The sequence below is a fragment of the Canis lupus genome, chromosome 3 (assembly GCF_048164855.1).
Source record: "Canis lupus baileyi chromosome 3, mCanLup2.hap1, whole genome shotgun sequence".
NCBI classification, from domain to species: domain Eukaryota; kingdom Metazoa; phylum Chordata; class Mammalia; order Carnivora; family Canidae; genus Canis; species Canis lupus.
In genome coordinates, this window is record NC_132840.1 from 64655152 (window position 1) to 64677187 (window position 22036).

General features: G+C 40.3%; 1 protein-coding gene and 1 pseudogene across 1 annotated transcript in view; both read left to right on the top strand.

The window, feature by feature from the left end:
* CUL5 (cullin 5) overlaps positions 1 to 22036 on the top strand; it is a 95601-nt gene that overhangs the window by 11111 nt on the left and 62454 nt on the right. Inside the window, 1 exon segment of the mRNA XM_072821830.1 lies at positions 11161 to 11270. Coding sequence (XP_072677931.1) covers positions 11161 to 11270 — 110 coding nt within the window.
* LOC140630895 (malate dehydrogenase, mitochondrial-like) lies at positions 19289 to 20524 on the top strand (annotated as a pseudogene).

Consider the following 22036-nt stretch of genomic DNA (forward strand, 5'->3'; position numbering starts at 1 on the left):
TATTACTAAATTCTGTGACAACCCTTGCACATAGATAGCTTTTTTAAATCCATTGAAGCACAGAGGGTATAAGTAACTTACTCAAGGTCACACAGTTGGTAAATGGCGAAGTCATAATTCTTTTCTTTCAAAATTGCTTCATGAACATCTCACCAATAGCACCTTGCCTCCGTGTAGGGCTTCATCGTGTAATTGCTTGTATCGACTATTGTGGAGGCTTTTTGCTAGACTCCATTTCAGTTTTTCCTCAATGATTTTATAGCTGATCATTTAGGATTAAGTGTAATTATGCCAATAGCCAATGACTACATTTTCCCCCCATCCAAAGAGTTTTATTTTATGTGTTATAATCTGTTACTGTCATTTATTTTGCTTAGATTAAATACTTTCTTACTTTCTGACACAAAAAGGTGTTCCAGGATCATCTCTGCCCCAACCTTGGAATTAACATTTTCTCTAAGGAACCTTTTCATGGAATATGGTATTGAGAAATCAAGATCTGGATGCTAGGTATGCTAATTGCTATTGGGGTGTTGCTTCTCCAAGGCCCTCCCATTGGGCTGAGCTAGGACACACATGTACACATATGTATGCATACATACACACTCGGAGCTAATTTCTTTCTTTCTTTCTTTTTTTTTTAAAGATTTTATTTATTTATTCATGAGAGACACAACAGAGATTGAGAGAGAGAGGCAGAGACACAGGCAGAGGGAGAAGCAGGCTTCATGCAGGGAGCCTGATGTGGGACTTGATCCCGGGACTCCAGGATCACGCCCTGGGCTGAAGGCGGCGCTAAACCGCTGAGCCACCCGGGGATCCCCCTGGAGCTAATTTCTATATATTATCAAAATCAGTGAGTTCATCCCAGTCCTTCCAATTCCAGTAAACTCATTTCTATCCTTTTCTCTTTCCATATAAGTAACTTCCTTCTCTGACAATGAGAAATCTCATCACTATAAGATTCATCCTTCCTGAATTATTCAGGAAGGAAGGAAAGAAGAGAGGAAGCTATTATAACATTTTTAATATGTATAGATGTAAAACTAGCTATAAATTCCTTGAACTCAGAATTCTTTGACAATTAAAATATAGTTACTAATTAAATACAACATTTAAAAACTAATGTTTAAATGAGCAACACTAGGTTGACCATTTTTAAAGCAGGATTTATTTGCAATATGGCCTATATATATAGAAATGCCTATAAATCATAAATGTATAGCTGGATACATTTTTTTATAAAGCAAAATTCCTGTATGGTCAGCACTCATATCTAGAAATAGAATGTTAAAGGTACCCTTGAAAGGCCCCTCTCTCTTGCCTTGTCCTAATCTCTAAATTGCAACCCCCTCCCCAGGGTAATCACTTTGCTGACTTCTAAGTAACTGTAGATGTGCTTTGTATATGAATTAGTGTGCACTCTTGTGACTTTTTTGCTCACCATTATGTGTGTGAGATTCCTCTATATTACTACATGTTAAATTTTTGTTGCTGTGGAGTATGCCCCTATTATGAATATTTCACATTTTATCCATCCTGCTTTGATGGACATTTGAGTTGTTTATATTTTTTTACTATTGAGTATAGAGATATGATGTATAGGTCTTTGGTAGATATATGTATGTGGCTCATTTGGAAGTATACCCAGAAGTGAAATTGTTTCACATATTACACATGTTTAGCTTTTATAGATATTGCTACATAGTTTCCTAAAATAGTTGTACTAGTTTACACTCAGCAAAAGGATGAGAGTTCTGATTTCTCTAAATTTTCTTTATACTTGGTATTGTCCTTCTCTTTTTGAGCCTTTTTGGTGGTATGTTGTGATAGTTCATTGTGGCTTTAATATGTATTTCTCTGATGATTAATGATATGTGCTTTTTCATATAGCTATTGGCCATTTAGATACTGGCTCTGTGGAGGGTCTGTTCTAGTGTTGTGCCAGGGGACGGGATTGGATTATTTTTCCTTTCTTACTGATTTTTAGGAATTTTTACGTATTTTGGATAAGAGCCTTTCTTGGATATATGTATTAGAAATAACTACTTCTTCTCTGTGGGTAGCTTTTTCACTTCCTTAATGGTATCTTTTCAGGAACAAAAGTTTTTATTTTTAATATTGTACAGTTTATCAAAAGTTTTCTTTATGGTTAGTGATTGGTTATAAGGTCATACACACGATTCAGACTCTACTTATATTAGCATCTTATTTAATTTTTGAAAACAAAATTAAGAATTTATTGTTATAGGTTTGAGCCTCAAAAATATATCCTCCTTCCAGGAGTCTGTTAACCACCATTTAAGAAAAAACTGTATTAGAATGTGAGTTTCTTGAAGATCTTCCTTTGAAAATCCCAATGACTAGCATCATTCTTCAAGTACATGAGGCACTCAAGATATTTGTTGAATGAATAAATGAATGATGAAGAAGCCCCCCAAATAAGTTCAGACTCACAGTACTGTTACTTTTTTTTTTCCCCTTAAAATTAGTTGTTTACGTTTCTAAAAATTGGGGCACTATCAGAATTTGTTTAAAAATTCTTTTCTCTATAAAAAAACTAAACATTTTAAAGGGAAGTGTAGTTTGAAATTTCTCATTTCCCTGGAAAAAGATATTTAGCTTTTTTTGAAGAAGTGTTCTCTCCTGCACCATATTTAAAGATAAATATGTCTTTTATGTAGTGGTGTTTCTGCCTTGTGGCTTTTAGATAATTGCCACTGATTTTTTATAATCATAGATTTTTTTCCTGCACTTTTATTTCTTTTATTTTTTAAATATTTTTTAAGACTTTATTTATTCATGAGAGAGACCAGAGAGAGGCAGAGATATAGGCAGACAGGAGCAGGGTCCCTGTGGGGGAGCCTGATGTGGGACTCAATCCCAGGACCCTGGGATCACACCTGAGCCCAAGACAGTTACTCTACTACTGAGCCACAGGTGCCCTTGCAATTTTTGTTGTTGTTAATGAAATTAACTCCACGGTTGGATTCTGGCCCATAGGTTGTAAGGCCTTCTCTTACTCTTCAGGAAAGATCCAAGGAGTAGTTAAGAATAAGGCTCTAGCAGGGGCACCTGGCTGACTCATGCAGAAGAGCATGCTATTCTTGATCACTGGGTCATGAGTTCAAGCCCCATGTTGGGTGTACAGATTACTTTAAAAAAATCATAAAACCTTAAAAAGATGGGGCTCTAAAGAACTAAACTGCTCGGATTTGAACCCCAACTCTGCCACTTAATGTCTATAACCTAATCTCAGGGTGTAGTGTACAGATTTTTTAATCTATAAAGTGAGAATAATAGAATCACCAAATACAAAGGGTAGTTATAAAGATTAAATGAATTAATACTTGTGAATATTTAAAATAGTACCTGACACATAATTAGTAGTCAGATATTATAAAGTAAAATGATCAAAGTGATGGAATGAGCTACGTTGAAGCTTATACTGAAGTTAAATAATAGAAGTTATAAATAGCTGAGCTGAAATTTATTTAGTTAATAGATATTCAAACTACTCATCAAAATGTAAAGGAAGCTATTTAGAGATAAGCAAAAGGAAATCCTTTTATATTACAGTTATTACATTTTAAAAAAATATTTTATTTATTCATGAGAGACAGAGAGAGGCAGAGACACAGGCAGAGGGAGAAGCAGGCTCCCTGAGGGGAGCCCAGTGTGGACTTGATCGCAGGACCCCAGGATCACAGCCCGAGTGGAAGGTAGACATTCAACCTCTGAGCCACCCAGGCGCCCCACAGTTACCATTTAAAAAATTTGTTGAGGGATCCCTGGGTGGCTCAGCGGTCTGGCGCCTGCCTTTGGCCCAGGGCGCGATCCTGGAGACCCGGGATCGAATCCCACGTCGGGCTCCCGGTGCATGGAGCCTGCTTCTCCCTTTGCCTGTGTCTCTGCCTCTCTCTCTCCCTGTGTGACTATCATAAATAAATAAAAATTAAAAAAAAAATAAATAAAATAAATAAATAAATAAAAATTTGTTGACTAACCCCAGATTAGCTAAATGCCATATATTTGCAATGAAAGAAATAGTACACAATATTGTAAGGGAATGATTAAACAAAAACAATAAAAATAAGTTTTTAAAAATTTCACCCTTCTATAACATCAGTGTCAGGCAGCCTACTCTGATTACCCCTTCCTATCTTTTTGACTCACATTAATGTTCTTAATCCAGAAATCTAGCTCTACTAGGGCTTCTAATTAATTGATTCTACCACCTTATTGTTCAGTGTTTTAGATCTGTGAGTTTATTTTTTTTAATATTTTATTTATTTATTCATGAGAGAGACAGAGACATAGGCAGAGGGAGAAGCAGGCTCCTTGTAAGGAGCCTGATGTGGGACTTGATCCCTAGACCTCGGGATCACGCCCTGAATGGAAGGCAGATGCTCAACCACCCAGGTGCCCCAGATCTGTGAGTGTATAGTTTTTTTCAAATTAGGAAACATTTTGGCTTTTATTTCTTCAGATATCCTCTCCCCCCCCCTCCCCCAAGACTCTGGTTATCTGTAAGTTAGGTCATTTGATGTTGTTCCACAGCTCCCTGATACTCATTTTTAGAAATCTTTTGTTTCTAGGATGTTCATGCTTTCCTCTATTTTCTTGAACATGTGAAATATACAGTAGCTGGTTTAATGTTATGCTCTACTAAAACTATCATTCATGTCATTTCTGGGTCAGTTTCTGTTGATGGGTTTTTCTCTTGATGATGGGTTCTATTTTCCTTCTTTGCTTGGTTGGTAATTTTTGATTAGATGTTAGACATTGTGCGTTTTATGTTTGGGGGCCTGACTTTTTCAAATATCCTTTAAAAATTTCTGGGTTTGGCTTTGACACAATTAAGTTACTTGGAATCAGCTTGATCTTTTTGAAGCTTATTACTTTTGAGTTTTGTTAGAGTGGGTCTAGAACAACATTCACATAGGAGTACTTTGGCTCCACTATAGTTGCAGTGCCTTTCTGAGGACTCTCCCTAACGTTAAGGAGCATTTCTACTCTGGCTGATAGGGATGCAAACTATTATGAGCCCTGCTGAGTGTTCTGTCTACTCCTTTCTAATGGACCTTTCTCCAGTCTCTGATAGTTTTCTTATATGCCTGTGCAAGTCAGAATTCAGTCAAGGGCTCAGAGGGACCTCTCTGTATATTTCCTGAGCTCCCTTTCTTGTACAGCTCTTTTTTCTGTCTGCACCACAAAGTTTTGTCACCTTGTCCTCTCCAAACTCTGGCTCCTGAATGAAACTTCCAGGCTGTTTGGATTCTCTTGCCTGTGCTGAGGCTTGGAAACTCTCTAGGTGGTATGTTAGGCATTTGCAGGGCTCAACTACAGTGGTTTTCTCAGGAAGTAGTGTCTTGTACTCCCCTTTGGGTCTCTAGTTGTTGAGGAAGGAGGGGAAGTCTGGCTGTTGTTATTCCATCATGGTTGGAAGTCAGAGTCTCTGTTGCTTACCATCCTGGTGTCTTCTCCCCCAGTGTTACCAGCACTTATTCTCTGTCCAGTCATTGTAATCACTCCCTTGAATACACTTTGACTTCCTTGCTCCTCTCTAATTTCATTTGGGAAAACCATAACCCTTGTAAAATCATCTCTCCACCTTTCTGTGGCAGCACCTGTGTGAATGTTGGAGGCAAAAAAGACACATCGGTGCTATTAAGTCCATGATCAGAGTCTATAAGTGAGCCCCACCACACGTCCATAGTCATTTATTCTACTTCCTTAGATATCTGTTTCGTATCTTTTTTCTCAGAATTCTGGCACCTCCCACCCCGTCTTCCAAGGCTTTTTTCCTTTTCTTTTGTTTTTTTTTATATCACTGAGAAATCAAAGCAATCAAAAATGAATTTTGCAGAGTGGCACTTACATCATTATCATCTCCCCTCCTACCAACATCTACTCATGCCTGCTTTGCCTCCCCCTCTCAATGTGTGATCATTTCCTCCACCTGTGCACTATAGGCCCCTTTCCCTCTTGCCTACCCAAGGCAAATTAAATTTAAATTCTAATTCTCTAGCTGTTTCCCTCCTGTTTTCCCACATCGTCAATACTATGTCCAGGAATATGCTCATCAGTATGAAAACTAAAGTAGAATAGTACTTTATCCCATCTTAAAAATTTTTTTTGACTCCCTCTCCCCTCCTCAGCTCCCGTGCCATTTCTGTGCTCTTTTACACCAAAACTGCCAAGAGTTGTCTGTACTTTTCCAGTTTTTTCTTTCTTTTTCTTAATTCCACTCCGGTCAGGCTTTTGTCCTTACTGCTCTATGAAAAGTGCTTTTATATGATTAATATGAAGTCTCTGACTTCCATATTGCTATTTCAGTAGTCCTCTTACATAATCTTTCAGGAGCATGAGCTAAGCTTGATCACTCCCCCTTTCTTGATACACTGTGTTCCCTTGGTTTCTGGAATTCTGGAGTCTTGATTTACTTGCTACCTCTGTGGTTGCTCCTTCTGTCTCCTTTCCTAGTTCTTAATGTTGGATGCCTAGGGCCTGGGTCATCTTCTCTCTTATGTTCACTGCCTTGGTCCAGTAACGAGTTTTAAAACCTATCTGTACTCCAGTGACTTCCATATTTTAATTTCCTGACTAGGCCTTTTTTTAAAGTTGTAAAGCTACTTATGAAACTGCCTATTCGACATCTTCAAAGGGCTGTTTAGTAGATCTGTCAAATGTGACCCGTCTGAAACCAAACACCAAGGCTTTCCTTCTTAGTCTGTTCTGTGTGCAGTGTTTTCCATTCCAGTTGATGATAATGCCGTGCTTGGACATGTCAGATGACAACTGAAAGAATTCAGTAATGAGTTTGATGTCCTTGATTCCAGGGAAGATGATCAATGGGTTGAGGGAGTACAGTGTCTAACAACCTGTGGAGCACTCTTCCTGAAGGATTTGGGGCAAGGGCAAGTTTTATAGAATGTTAGAAGAGGCAGTACTGAAGCAGGGCCTGATTGATTAGAACATTGGCAACATATAAGGCAAGCAGGGCCTCTTCTAGAGTAAAATAAGCTAACTAAAACAGAGTTGGAGGATGGTGATTGATGTTAGGTTTCCTTGGCAATGAGGTTTTCCCACAAGTACAGGTAGACTTAAGTTTAGATTGGTGACATGGGCTGGGCTACTAAAGTGGACTTCATTTTGTGAGTCTTGATAGATGAGACAAAAGCCTTAGAGTCATATTTTACTCTGTTCTTTCATCCCAGATGCATTGGGAAATCCCTACTTAGTGCCACTTTTAAAACAAAATGTAACTACTACTCACTACCGCCTTTGCTGCTATACTGGTCCAAGTCCCTGTCACTCTCACCTTGCCTCCGAAACTTACACTCAGCTTTAGCTTTTGCCCCTCGTAATGTATTTTTAACATTGCAGCCAGGAAGTAAGTTATTTATTTATTTATTTATTTATTTATTTATTTATTATTTATTATTTATTTATTTATTTTTTTTGATTTTTATTTATTTATTCATGAGAGACACAGAGAAAGAGAGAAAGAGAGAGGCAGAGACAGGCAGAGGGAGATGCAGGCTACATGCAGGGAGCCTGACGTGGGACTCAATCCTGGATCCCCAGGATCAGGCCCTGGCCTGACGGCAGCACTAAACCGCTGAGCCACCTGGGCTGCCCAGGAAGTTTTTTAGATGTAAATCAGTCATGTCCCTGCCTGCTCAGAATCTTTTCTTTGTTCCTCATCTCACTTATAATAGAAGCGAATGTCTTTATAATAGCCTTCAAGGTCCTGCAAGATCCAAACCTCTTTTGCTTCCCTGACTTCATCTGCTTACTCTCTCGTCCATCCTTACTTTGCTCTGCCTTGAATGCCTCAAGCATGCTTCTCCCTTAGGGTCTTAAGGGTGACTGCTTCCTCTGCCTGGAATACGCCTCCTTCAGGTATCCCTCGTGGCCAGCTCCCCACTGGCCTCCTTATAGCCCAGTTGTATGTTTGAGAAGAAGAAAGCCTGCGAGGGGATGAGTTGGGCTGAAAGGAGTAAAGGATAGAGGGGCAGGGATATGGCAGATGTTGAAATCCTCTTGGTGAAAAAGAGCCAGTGGTCAAGATAGTCTTAGATATACTAACCATTGGTGAGTTCAGCCTATTGTTACTCTGAGTAAAAATGAAAGCAGAAGCGACTTTGTAGCAAATTAGTAGAGATGAGGAGGGCTTCAGTTAGCCAATGGAAGTGTTTACAAATCAGAGTTCATAATTTGAAAGACCCTTCACCTATTGAGAAGGCATACTCTTCTGTAGATAGTAGATTTGGTGTCCTGCTTAATTATGATTTAATGATATGCTTTTCTGTTTAACGAAAAATAGGCCAGAGAATTGCGTGAGCATTTTTTTGGCTATAAAAGATTAGTAGAAAACATTCAATTTTCAAATTCCTCCGTTAGTTCAGTATTAGGGGAAAATGTTTCTGAAGTTAATCTTGTGTATTTCATCAAACAGGAGAACCAAAATGTGTTTCCTGTTATTTTGCCATCGCTAATAGGTTTCAGAGTCTAACCAGTATTTAAGTTACTTCAAACACCTGTTTACTCCAGTCTTCTGTGCCTTTTTGATTTTTAATTGCAAGATTTATACATGTTTAATTTTATGAATTGCCAAAATTGCTAATGGAAATAGACTTAGTTGACATTATAAAGTATCCTCTAATTAAGAGGATATATAATGATTTTCCATGTCATAGTCAAGAAAACATTCTATGGTTCTTTCATATTTGCATGCTCTTCCCTCAGGGGGAACAGTAGAAAAAGTGAATTCAGCCATAAAGTTAATACACAAATTTTATGCCATAGTATTACAAATCTGACTCTGAATTTTTCCATAGCCAACACTTAAGAGCAAGGTTACTTACATGATTCACTGAAGTCTTTAAGGTAAAAACAAACTAGGTGTTCAAGGGACAAAGACGGCTAATTCCAGTGTAAAATTTTGAGTGAATATCACTTGTGGGTGCTTATTATAAGAATATTGTGATTAAAATAGGTACCTGGGGCAAGACAGTCTAGTAACTTTTAGGATCATCAGTGTTCATGGATATAGGATGTGAGTGCAATCTGGCTGTGACGGCTGTCACCTCATTGATCAGGGTTGATTTAGCTGATCTGGCTGCCTAGGCGGGTGTCCCCTCCATCCCTCACCACTCCATATGTGTGCCTCCTGAAGCTGCACACTTGGTTGAAGAGGATGACCTGCCCCAATGGAGGAGGACCGTTCTTTGGTCAAGGGTATACAAGTAGCTGTACGTCCCTGCTAGAACCTCCAGACAAGCTCTCAGGGTCCATTTGTAGGAGAACATAGGGTAGTCAAGGTTCCAAGACTTCAGACACATTCAAATGCAGCCCTGCATGTGACCATTTGCCTTTCTTAAGATGTTTAAAAGAAAAAAAAAAAATTGTCCATGGATGTAAGAAGTATCACTTGATTTTACAAGAATTCAGTGTTAGTGCTTCTTAACCTGTTTTTGGTCATGGGCCCTCTAACATTTTTATATATTTTTATCATGAATTTGCTAAATATACTGATTGTAAACTCAAGAGATTCTGATCCAATAGGTCTCAGTTAAGTTTTAGAAACTTATATGTGAAACTTCCACAGTTGGTGATACTGATGTAGCTTCTTGTTAGACCACATGTTTAGAGACCTCTTCTGGGTTATAGTTTTAGGGAGTTGGCAGAGTCCATGTAGTCAGTCTAGAACCTTAACTGATACAAGTGAGCAGCATCTGTAGCAACGTTATATAGTAAAAACAACCAGTTTCATAGGTGTGTTTGGAAATGTTTCAGAGACATGTTAGGAAATGAATGACTTGTGTGGAAATTTATTGGTGAAAGCTAGTCACGTGGCCACAGAAGTAATGACTGAACACATACTTTCTCTCTTTTTATAAATGTGAAGAGTTGATAACACTTTTTTCTTAATATTCAACCACTTCACATTCATGGGATAAACCATATGTGATTATAAAGTATCATTCTTTTGATATACTACTTGTTTAACTTGCTAATATTTGTTTAGGATTTTGGCACCTATGTCCTTGTTGAATTTGTCTAGTTTCCATTTCTTGTGCTCTTCTCACCAGTTTGGTGTCAGGGTTTTTGTTAGCATTAAAAAAAGGGATGGATATTTTTCTGGTTTTGTGGTTTTCTCAGTTTTCAGAGTTTATATAGACTCTCAGTATACTTTTTGTGGGGAATTTAGGGCAACTATAAAATTAGAAGGCACAGTCTCCATACAGAAGAAAGACCACCCTCACTTCTGATACCAGCTACAAGTTTGGAGGTTCCCAAAACCACCCTTAGGTTCAGTAATCCATTAAAAAGACTCCTAGATCTTACACACTTATAGATCATTGTGACTTATTAGGGAGAAAGGATACAGATTAAGATTCGCCAAAGAAAGAGACATACAGGGCAGAGTCTAGAACGGTTCCAAACAGTGCTTTTGTTGTCCTCTCCACTGTAGTCCTATCGCATCTCTCTCTTGGCCTTAACGTGTGACAGTATGTATGGAATATTGCTAGTTATGGAAGTTAACCCAAGGTGGAGGTCAAACTCACAACCCCAAGATCAAAAGTCATCTGCTTCACTTACTAAGCCAGCCAGATGTCCTTGTCCAGAGTTTTTATTGGGGCTTCATTATGTAGGCATGACTGGTGGATTGCTTGTGGATAATCTCCATTTTGGTTAACCCAAAATCACCTCCCAAAGTTACAGTGGTGTTTCTGGATTGGTCAGCTCCAACCCTAGGGACTTTATGGGTATGTCCAGTTCCCTTCCTGAATCACATTTGTAAGATTATCCAGTTTGACCCAAGGTTATGAGGCAAACAACAACTTCGTATCAGACACACATTCCGAGAGTGCAGAGATTACCTACCAGAAGTCAAGGGCAAAGACCAGACCTTCTCCTTGGGCAAGGCCAAATTCTTTATACATTTGTACAATTAATTTTTGTTTTTATGGTGTCTTGCTATGATTTCTTGAAACCAAATTAAGTGTATAGGGATTTCATTACAGAAAACTGTTTTAAATTTTGAAACTTGCATTTCTCTAGTTAGCTCTTAAAAGATAAAAATAACGGACACTTTTGATTTAACTGCATTGAAATTAAACTACTTATCTTTTTTTTTTTTTCTTTAAGAATAAAGGTTCACTTCAATTTGAAGACAAATGGGATTTCATGCGCCCAATTGTTTTGAAGCTTTTACGCCAGGAATCTGTTACAAAACAGCAGTGGTTTGATCTGTTTTCGTAAGTAATCCATTAACTCTTTTTGCTAACATAAAGGAGATTTTGGAGGTGCATTTCTATATCCAAATGGAATGCTGACTCTGGACTGTTTACCTGTTTACAATTATTACTAGTCCGAGGCCTCTTCTACATTCAGTGATTTGTTAGAGGGATTCCATCACACTCAGAGCTGTGGTTTATTACAGCAAAAGGATACAAAGCAAAATCAGCAAAAAGGAATCCCACATGGGATAAAGTCTGGGGAAAAACAGGCACAGGCTTCCCAGAGTACTTGTAGAATCATACAGGACACGGTTTCTCCTGCAATAGGATTGACAACAAATGTTATCTGTTAACTACCTGAGCAGCTATTGTAGACTCAGTAACTAGATTGTTGTTTTTTTTTTTTTTTTAAAGATTTTATTTATTTATTCATGAGAAACACAGCAGAGAGAGAGAGAGGCAGAGACACAGGCAGACGGAGAAGCAGGCTCCATGCAGGGAGTCTGATATGGGACTCGATCCTGGGACTCTAGGATCAGGCCCTGGGCCAAAGGCAGGCGCTAAACTGAGCCACCCAGGATTCCCTCAAACATTTTTAAAGGGGGGTTTCTGTCACCTCCCACACCTTTTGTCCTGATCATTTATCTAGTGAGCAGCCTAGAAAAGATCTCATTTTTAGAGGCAGCTGTGTTCAACAACCAAATTGCTCTATTTAGATATATATACAAGGAGGGTGAGGTGAGGGTGAGAGAAGTAGAATCAGGTTATTAATCCATTGTTGAAAAGTGAACACAAGTCAGTCACAGTGAGGCATCGCTGTGAGGACGTCAAGAGGAGTGGGTCCTGTCCTCCCCCTGACAGCTTTTGGCAGTGACTGCGAGTTAGGAATGCAGTTAGTGTCTGCATTGGGTATAGAGAGTCAGTCAGCTGCTTAACTTCAGGTGTCTCCATCAGAGAATAGCTCTTTCCTGTAGCCAGAATCCATGATGTCTTCAGTTTATGGCTCTGCAAAGGGTGTCTGAAATCTGCAGCAGTCCTCACGTTAGCATCCTGTTCACTGAGCATATGCTTGCTTTAGTTCAGCACAGCTTATGTTGAGCTTGAAACAACCAGTAGCAGACAGTATCAAGTTTCAGCTCAGAATCAGATCCAGGCAATTAAGATCTGTGAATTCAGGATTTGAAAAAAGAGAGCAACTTTTCTGCAGCAGCAAAGCCAACATGGCTACAGACACACAGTCATGTTCCAAGTGACAAGCAGGACTTTTCTAAGCCCTTTTTATCTTAGCAGTCTTAGAGTCTGAAAAACATGCACATCAGGCTGGAAAATCATCAGCCTTTAAGGGTCAGACGTCTGATTTCACAGGAGCTCAGTGGCAACTAAAAACTGCTTTTTAAAACTCCAAAAGTGAATTTCTGTCTTAAGATTTCCTTTGATTTAATATTGTCTCCCTTTTCTCGGACATACCAATAGGTAAAAGTAATAGTAAATATCACCTGTTATGGAGACTTTTTCTGTTTATTCAAACACTTTAAATTCTAGTCTCCTTACCAGCAGCTCAAAGCAAATTGTGTCCACTAAGTTTTGGGGGGACAACCTTTCCTGATAGGTACAATCCCTGTAGTACTTCTGAAAGTACAAGCATATAACATTTTACGTCCTTTTGGATCATATATCCAGATATCATTGCCACAAAATACAAAGCCATCTTTTTAACCTCATCTTTCTTCCCATTATAAATGTATTCAACCCCCTAGCAGCATTGATAGCGTTAATGTTACAGTTTATGGGGGATCCTGGATGGATTGCTTCAACAGCCCGGGGGCTGAAGAGACAGCTGGAGTGGTTTCCTCTCCCTGGAAGCACCCCACCCCCAGCATTTCCTCCCCCCCCTTTTTTTTTTTTAATTTATTTATTCATGAGAAACACACACACACACACACACACACACACAGAGAGACAGAGACAGGCAGAGGGAGAAGCAGGCTCCATGCAGGGAGCCTGACATGGGACTCGATCCTGGGTCTCCAGGATCAGGCCCTGGGCTGAAGGCGGCGCTAAACCACTGGGCCACCGGGGCTGCCCTCCTCCCCTGGTTTATCTAAGGCTTTCCCCAACCCTGGAATCCGACTTAATTTTTTTTTTTTTTTTTTTTTTAATTTTTATTTATTTATGATAGTCACAGAGAGAGAGAGAGAGAGGCAGAGACACAGGCAGAGGGAGAAGCAGTCTCCATGCACCGGGAGCCCGACGTGGGATTCGATCCTGGGTCTCCAGGATCGCGCCCTGGGCCAAAGGCAGGCGCCAAACCGCTGCGCCACCCAGGGATCCCCCGACTTAATTATTAACCCTGGAATCCGACTTAATTATTATTTCCTCCTGGCTCAGTGGGAGAATAATGCCAACATTTGACATTTTTGGCTCACCCAAAGTTTAACATTGGGCCTTTTCTCTTCCTTGTTGGAGGCAAGAACAAAACCAGCGGTATCACCCAGGCCGTGCTTTTTCTCCTGTCATTTGAGTCCACATGGCTCAGACACAGCCAGAGGATTGAGTCAGCCAACTCTCCAGGGCTTAGAGTCATATTGTTTTCAGCTTTCCTAGGTAACTCTTCTCTCTTAAAACATATGTAACTCAGATGCTGTTTCATACCATAGATGATTTTATAGCCACCCAGACAGCAGCGGTTCATTGTTCAATCACTTTTTCCTTTTACCACATGGTGCTTTCATCGTCTTTCATTAAGTCCCAGCTGGCCTAGTGAATCTTACTTCTGACACCTTGAACTTCGGTGATTGCTAGGAATACTCAGGAGGCTCAGCATATAGTCGTATTCGAGGCTATGATTTATTACAGTAAAATGCAAAAAAGATATGGGTGACAAATCCAGGGGATACCAGGTGCAAGTGTCCAGGCATCCGCTCCCATTGGAGTTACTCAGTAGATATTTAATTCTCTAGCAACTGATTGTGACAGCACATGTGTAGGTCTAGGGCAGTCACATTAGGTAACCTCTGCCTGACATGAACTGAAGTTCCACACTTCTAGATGACAAGCAGGTGTTCAACATAAATCAGATTGTTTGCCTAAGTATTTAGGTACAATGGGTGATTCTTATCAGGAAACAGAAACTGCAAAATCCAAGTTCCCAGAAACCAGCCAAGGGGCAGCCTTACAAACATGTCTTCCTAAGGATAGCAGTCTCAGACTTGCTCTAACTTTTCTGTGTGTGCTCTAGTGGAATACTAGAGTTGGGAGTTGTAGGTGTGTGACTGAATAATCCACACACATTAAGCTGCTATGCTCGTTTTTCTCTTTATCACATAAGAAAAGTCTAATTTCCCTAAGTAGTGTAGAACTTGTTGCATATTAATTAGCTTATATGCATAGTTCTGCCTTTTGAAAAGTAAAGTTCAATAAGAAACAGCTAAGTCCTTTTAGAATTACAAAGCATTCATGTATACTTATATTTTTCTTTATTTTTTTAAAGATTTTATTTATTTAAGAGAGACAGAGCATGCACAGGCAGAGGAAGGGGCAGAGGGAGAGGGAGAAGCAGACTCCCCACTGAGCAGGGAGCCTGATGCAGGGCTCTATCCCAGGACCCTGGGATCATGATCTGAGCTGAAGGCAGACACTTAACCGACTGAAGTACCCCTACTTATATTTTTCTTAAATTATTTGATTCAACTATTTTATGTTGAATGTGGTGGGGGTTTTTTTTTTTTGGTTTTTGTTTTGTTTTTTGCCAATTTGTGTTGATAATATTTTATCATCTAGAATAATGCTTATTTTCTGTGCACTCCTGACTGGGAAGAGCATGATGTTCTCTGCTTAAAGTGTATTTTTTTTTTTTTTTTAAGATTTATTTATTCATGAGAGACAGGGAGGGAGGGAGGCAGAAGCAGAGGGAGAAGCAGGCTCCACACTGAGCAAGGATGCAGGATTTGGATCCCAGGACCCTGGGATCATGACCTGAGCCAAAGGCAAACGCTTAACCAACTGAGCCACCCAGGCGGCCCTTAAGATGTATTTCTAAGCAGAAATAGTGAGTACCTTTGTACTTGCTCTAGTTAATGGTCTCATCCCATCATTTTTAAATATTCTTGATCTCCTTGGAGTTACTCAAGGCAGCTCAATATACAGCCCTTTTAGGTTAAACAATTCTTGTATATCTTATCATATTATCACCAAAAATGCAAACCCTACGTTAATTAAAACCTTTAAAATTCCAGGGGCACTTGTGTGGCTCTTGGTTTCGTCTGAGATCATGATCTCAGGGTCCTGGGATGGAGCCCCATGTGAGGCTCTGTGCTCTGTGGGGAGCCTGCTTCTCCCTTTCCCTCTGCCCCTCCTCCCACTTGCACTCTTTCTCTCTCTCTAAAGTAGATAAATCTTTAAAAAATATATTTTAAAAAACTTCAAAGTTTAGCCTATTTGATCATGTAAATTGATAACATTTAGGTTGCTTATATCTTTCTAAATTTGAGGAACTAAAATATTATTGTTAAACTCCCTTGACAACTTGCTCCTTTTCCCCCCTCATATATCCTTTTTTCTCAAGAAGAGTACTTCTGGCATTCTAGGTGGTTATAAAAGATTGTTCAGCATATTGTGGGATGTTTATCACCTCTAGCCTTCATCCTCAGACACTCTAGTAGGGGACACTCCCTGTACACCCTCACCCTTCATTAGTGAGACAGACAAAAAAAAAAGCTCTGGTACTTTTCCAAGTGAGCTTTTATGGGGTGGTATCTCTCTCAGTTGAGAACTGCTGCTCTAGATACGTACTTTGGTTTGACTTTGGTTAGTGAAATTGAAGCTAGAATTAAATCATAAATCATTTTCAACTTGTGAGACCTTATTTTTATTTTATTTATTTATGTATTTCAGTAGGCTCCACACCCACTGTAGAGCCCACCATGAGGCTTAAACCCACAACCCTGAGATCAAGACCTGAGCTGAGATTAAGAGTTGGGAACTTAATTGACTGAGCTACCCAGGCCTAAGACTTTATTTTTAAGAAATTTTATCTTCACTATAAATTCTTTTTTAAAAAAATAAATAAACATTATTAGAGAGAGAGAGAGAGAGAGATCATATTTGCATGAGCAAGGGGAAGGGCAGAGGGGGAAGCAGATTCCTTGCTTAGCAGGGGACCTGACGTGGGGCCCGGTCCCAGGACCCCAAGATCATGACCTTAGCCAAAGACAGACACTTATCCAACTGAGACACCCAGGTGCTCTTTCACCATAAATGATCTCAAAAGATGTTTTTCTGTGGGTGCCTGGGTGGTACAGTCATTTGTGCATCCCAACTCTTGGGTTTGGCTCAGGTCATCGTCTCAGGATCCTTTGGAATCAAGCCCTGCATCAGGCTCCACATTCAATGGGGAGCTGCTTGAGAATTCTTCCTCTCTCTCTTCCTCTGCCCCTCCTCCTGCTCACATACTGTCACTTTCTCTCTAAAATAAATAAATCTAAAAAAAATTACTAAAAATGGGGATCCCTGGGTGGCGCAGCGGTTTAGCGCCTGCCTTTGGCCCGGGGCGTGATCCTGGAGACCCAGGATCGAATCCCACGTCGGGCTCCCGGTGCATGGACCCTGCTTCTCCCTCTGCCTGTGTCTCTGCTTCTCTCTCTCTCTGTGTGACTATCATAAATAAATAAAAATTAAAAAAAAATTACTAAAAATGATATTTTTCTTGTTCCTAAGTTGGTTTGGACATACTTTCTCCTCTTTCATCTACCTCATCACCATCATGTGAGCTGACTTCTTGTGTACTCCATAAATGTTGGTTTCTTTTTTTTTTTTTTTAAGACTCTATTTATTCATTCATGAGAGCACAGAGAGAGAGAAAGAAAGAGAGGCAGAGACACAGGCAGAGGGAGAAGCAGGCTCCATGCAGGGAGCCTGACATGGGACTCGATCCCAGGTCTCCAGGATCACGCCCTGGGCCGAAGGCGGCACCAAACCACTGAGCCATCCAGGCTGCCCTAAATGTTGGTTTCTTTCGGAGTTCCATTTTTAAAAATTCTTTGAGTTCTCCTGTCCACAAAAGTGATCCAGATTATTTTCCTGAGTTGAACTTCCAACTCAAAGGGCCTGTTATTTTTCATACATATCTGTCTCTTAAGTTCTCTAAGTATTCCAAATTTATAATGATAAAAATGTGTTAACTCATAGCTTCAAACCAAAAACCTGGAAGCTACCATCAGCGTCTTATTTTTTTTATTCTCCCATATTCAGTTCATTACTAGGTTTCATATATTTTTATTAAATATCTCTTGAATTGACCTTTCCGTCCCAGCTTCTTGCCCCACCACCATTTCATCTGAACAATTACAGGAGTCTTCTGCCTTCCTGTCTGTCTTCTTTGCTATGTCTCCATGTATCAGTTGTCCATTACTGCAAACCAATTACTCTCAAGGTTAGCAGCTTGAAATACTGCATGCTTTACCCTGTTACAGTTTGAGGGTCAGAAAGCTGGGAGCAGCTTGATGGGGCGGTGTAACTCAGGGTCTCTGGTGAGCTTGCAGTGAAACTCAGCAGCACATGTGGGCCTAGAGTTAGTCAGGGCTGAGTGACATTGCAGGTTACGGGATTGCTGGTAGGGGTGTGTTCTTCCCTAGCTGTGTGGTTCGTCACCATGTAGGGCCCTCCGTAGGGCAGTGTACAGTGTGGCAGCTTGCTTTCCCCAGAGTGAGAGAGGGTATTCCCGAGACAGAATTCATGGTATTTCTGCCATAGTTGTGGTAGTGGCAAACCATCACATGGGTTCATGTGCTATTACTCAAACAGGTGCTTGTACACAGTAGGAGGAAATGGTACACGGGTGTGATTACCAAGAGACTGGGGTCATCAAGGGCCATCTTAGAGGATGGCCATACCTCAGAGTTAGAGGAAGCAGAGGATGCAAGCTTTAGAAAGAGTTCTTTAAAAACTCTATGATAGAGAGGAAGAACATGAAAGAACTTAAACTGAAAATGAAAGTCAAGTAAAGAAGAGATCTTTGAAATAAAGGATAAAGAGCTGAAACATAAAAGAAGACCACATCAGTGATTGGAAAAAATAAAAGCAGAGTTCTCCCTGGATGTAGAGCAAAAAAGAAAGTATGGAAGATAAAATAGAAATTAAGAGATATGGAAGGTAGATCTAGAATTGTGTAAACTTGTACCAGAAGGAGAGAATAGAAATAGAGGAGAAGGTATAGTCCAAAAATATAAGGTGGAAACTCCCCAGGTGGAAATTTCTGTCCCTTCCCACCCATCCCCACAAGTCTTAATTATTGAAAGTGATAGAAAACATGCCAAGACATATCCTGAAGGAGTTTCACAATTCCAAAGATTAACAAAATACCCTAGTTTTCTTGCAGTGAGGAAAAAGTTAACTCTCAAACAAAGAAGACTGTCCCCTACACTTTTCATTGGCCAAATTGGATGTAGGAGTTTGGTGAAACATTTCTTTAAATATTTGAAGGGAAATTATTCCAAACCTAGTATTCTCTAGCCAAGTTGGTAATCAAGTTGAATGAAGACAAGCATGTTTTCAGACAGGTGTAAGGATTTAGAGGACTTAAGGATCCAGCAGAGATGAAATAGGTGCCATTTCTTCTGGTATCAACGTTGGTCATTAAGAAATTGAGCTTTATTAAAATAGAAGAAGCGCTCCTAAACTAGGAATCCCCACCTTAACGTGAACATAAATGGAAAATGACAGACGTCATCCAGCCACAACTATAAGAAAGTGGAAACCTAAACATTTCAGCTGATAAAAATTGTTCCAACTCTGAAGCAGAACAACGCAAACACAGTGCTCCAAACTGAGTTTGTTATCCTCATATGACCATTTAGGGTAATTTAAAAAATCTTGAATCAAATTTCAAAGGTAAGTAAAGAAATCAACACTGGTAAGGAGGAAATAAAATGAAAACTGAATTTAGAAAACAGAAAGTCTAAATCATATTAGAAATAGATAATTTCAGTAGAAGAAAAAACAGATAAATGTTTCTTTAAAAATTAGAAAAATAGGGTGTCACCTGCCAGCCGCCGGCTTCTGCGCCTGCTCTTCGGCTCCCTGCCCGCTCCAACCAACCATGCTCTCTGCCCTCGCCCACCCTGCTGGCGCCGCTCTCCGCCGCAGCTTCAGCACCTCGGCCCAGAACAATGCTAAAGTAGCTGTGCTTGGGGCTTCCAGAGGAATTGGGCAGCCCCTTAGTGAGCCGCCTGACCCTCTACGATATTGCTCATACACCTGGAGTGGCCGCAGATCTGAGCCACATCGAGACCAGAGCAACTGTGAAAGGCTACCTTGGACCTGAGCAGCTGCCAGATTGCGTCAAAGGCTGCGATGTGGTGGTTATTCCAGCCGGAGTCCCAAGAAAACCAGGCATGACACGGGATGACCTGTTCAACACCAATGCCTCAATTGTGGCCACCCTGACTGCTGCCTGCGCCCAGCATTGCCCCGAGGCCATGATCTGCGTCATTTCAAATCCGGTCAACTCCACCATCCCAATTGCAACGGAGATTTTCAAGAAACACGGAGCTTACGACCCCAATAAAATCTTCTGGGTGACGACCCTGGACATTGTCAGGGCCAACACTTTCATTGCAGAACTAAAGGGTTTGGATCCCGCGCGAGTCAATGTTCCTGTCATCGGCGGTCATGCCGGGAAGACCATCATCCCCCTGATCTCTCAGTGCACTCCCAAGGTGGACCTTCCCCAGGACCAGCTGACAGCCGTCGCTGGGCGGATTTAGGAGGCCGGCACGGAGGTGGTGAAGGCCAAAGCTGGAGCAGGCTCTGCCACCCTGTCCATGGCATACGCTGGAGCTCGGTTTGTCTTCTCCCTTGTGGATGCAATGAATGGGAAGGAAGGAGTAGTCGAATGTTCCTTTGTTAAATCCCAGGAAGCAGACTGTGCCTATTTCTCCACACCATTACTGCTGGGGAAAAAGGGCACCGAGAAGAATCTAGGCATTGGCAAGATCTCCCCTTTTGAAGAGAATATGATAGCAGAAGCCATCCCCAAGCTGAAGGCCTCCCATCAAAAAGGAAGAGGAGTTTGTGAAGAACATGAAATGAAAGGGCAGCCAGCTAGCAGTCTGTTTCCCTAACTTATGAAGGCATCATGTCCCTGCAAAGCCATCTCCTGCCCTCATGTTTCCGTTGCGTTAACCACCAGTGTCATGTTAACGTCACCGCCCCTTCCAATTGCAAGTCCGTCAATGTGTGCATCAATAAAAGCAGGCTTCCATTTTCTTTAAAAAAAAAAATATTAGAAAAATAAAAAGTTGTTCTTTGATCTGATAAAGGTCATCTGTAAGTGTTCTAGCAGTAGAAAGCGTTCAGTAGTAATAACATTGGAAACCTTCTATTTAAAATTGGGACTGAGTGGGCACCTGGGTGGCTCAGATGGTTAAGCGTCTGCCCTCGGCTTAGGTCGTGATCTCCAGGTCCTGGGATCGAGTCCCACATTGGGCTCCCAGCTGAATGGGGAGTCTGCTTCTCCCTCTTGCCTCTGCTTCCCCTGCCACTCATGTGCGCGCTCTCTCTCTCTCTCTCTCTCTCTCTCTCTCTCAAATGAATAAATAAAAGTGTTTTAAAAAAATAAAAATAAGGGCAGCCCCGGTGGCGCAGTGGTTTAGCGCCGCCTGCAGCCCAGAGCGTGATCCTGGAGACCCTGGATCGAGTCCCACGTCAGGCTCTCTGCATGGTGCCTGCTTCTCCCTCTGCCTGTGTCTCTGCCTCTCTCTCTCTGCGTCTCTATGAATAAATAAAATCTTTAAAAAAATAAAAATAAAATTGGGACTAAGACAAAGAGTCTCTTGGCATACTTCATTTCTTTTTCCTCTAGATTTTGAAATTTGTTGCCATGGCATTATAAGTAGTATATTTATATTGTACATGTGAATATATTTCATATCTCATCCCTAATCCTACATATTTTTCTTTAATCTGGTCTTTAAGGAGTTGATGCATTTTATTGCTCTTTTCATATAACCAAATTCAAAAAATTGCTTTGATGAGATCATCATATCAACATTTGTTTGATCCACCTCAGCAAAGCTTAGATGCTAAGGAGCTTATAGCATTTAATTCGTATGTTAGAATAAAGAGGTTGGAAGTCAGTGATCTGAGTGTTCATTTCAAGAAATGAGGGAAAAGTTTAGCACATTAAAACTAAGAAAAGTATAAGAAAGGAAAGACAAAAGCCAGATTAATGAAATATAAAATAATGGTGCAACAGAGAAAAGGAAAAGGCAAAAATTAGTTCTTTGGAAGGAATAATATTTATTCAATTTACTTTCATTATCAGATCCATAATTCATTTTTTTTGAAGTGGGCTTGAACTCACAACCCTGAGATGAAGACCTGAGCCAAGATCAAGAGTCAGACACTTAACTGATTTAGCCACCCAGATGCCACAATAACTTGCTTCTTTATTAATGTCTTTTTTCTGGTTACTTTGAATTATATTAGGTTTTTTTCCCCCCTGATTTCTCTTAAGATGAATTCTTAGATCTTTTTGTTTCAGATGAAAGCATTTAAGGCTATACATTTTTTTAATACTGCTTTTATTGCTACCATAGGTTTTACAGTACAAAATGCTTTTCTTTTGCTCTCTCGATTGTTAGTAAATTTTCTTTAATCCATGCATTATCTAGCAACTTAATTTCTTCTTTTTTTTTAAGATTTTATTTATTTATTCATGAGAATACACACAGAGAGAGAGAGAGAGAGCGAGAGAGAGAGGCAGAGGGAGAAGCAGGCTCCACACA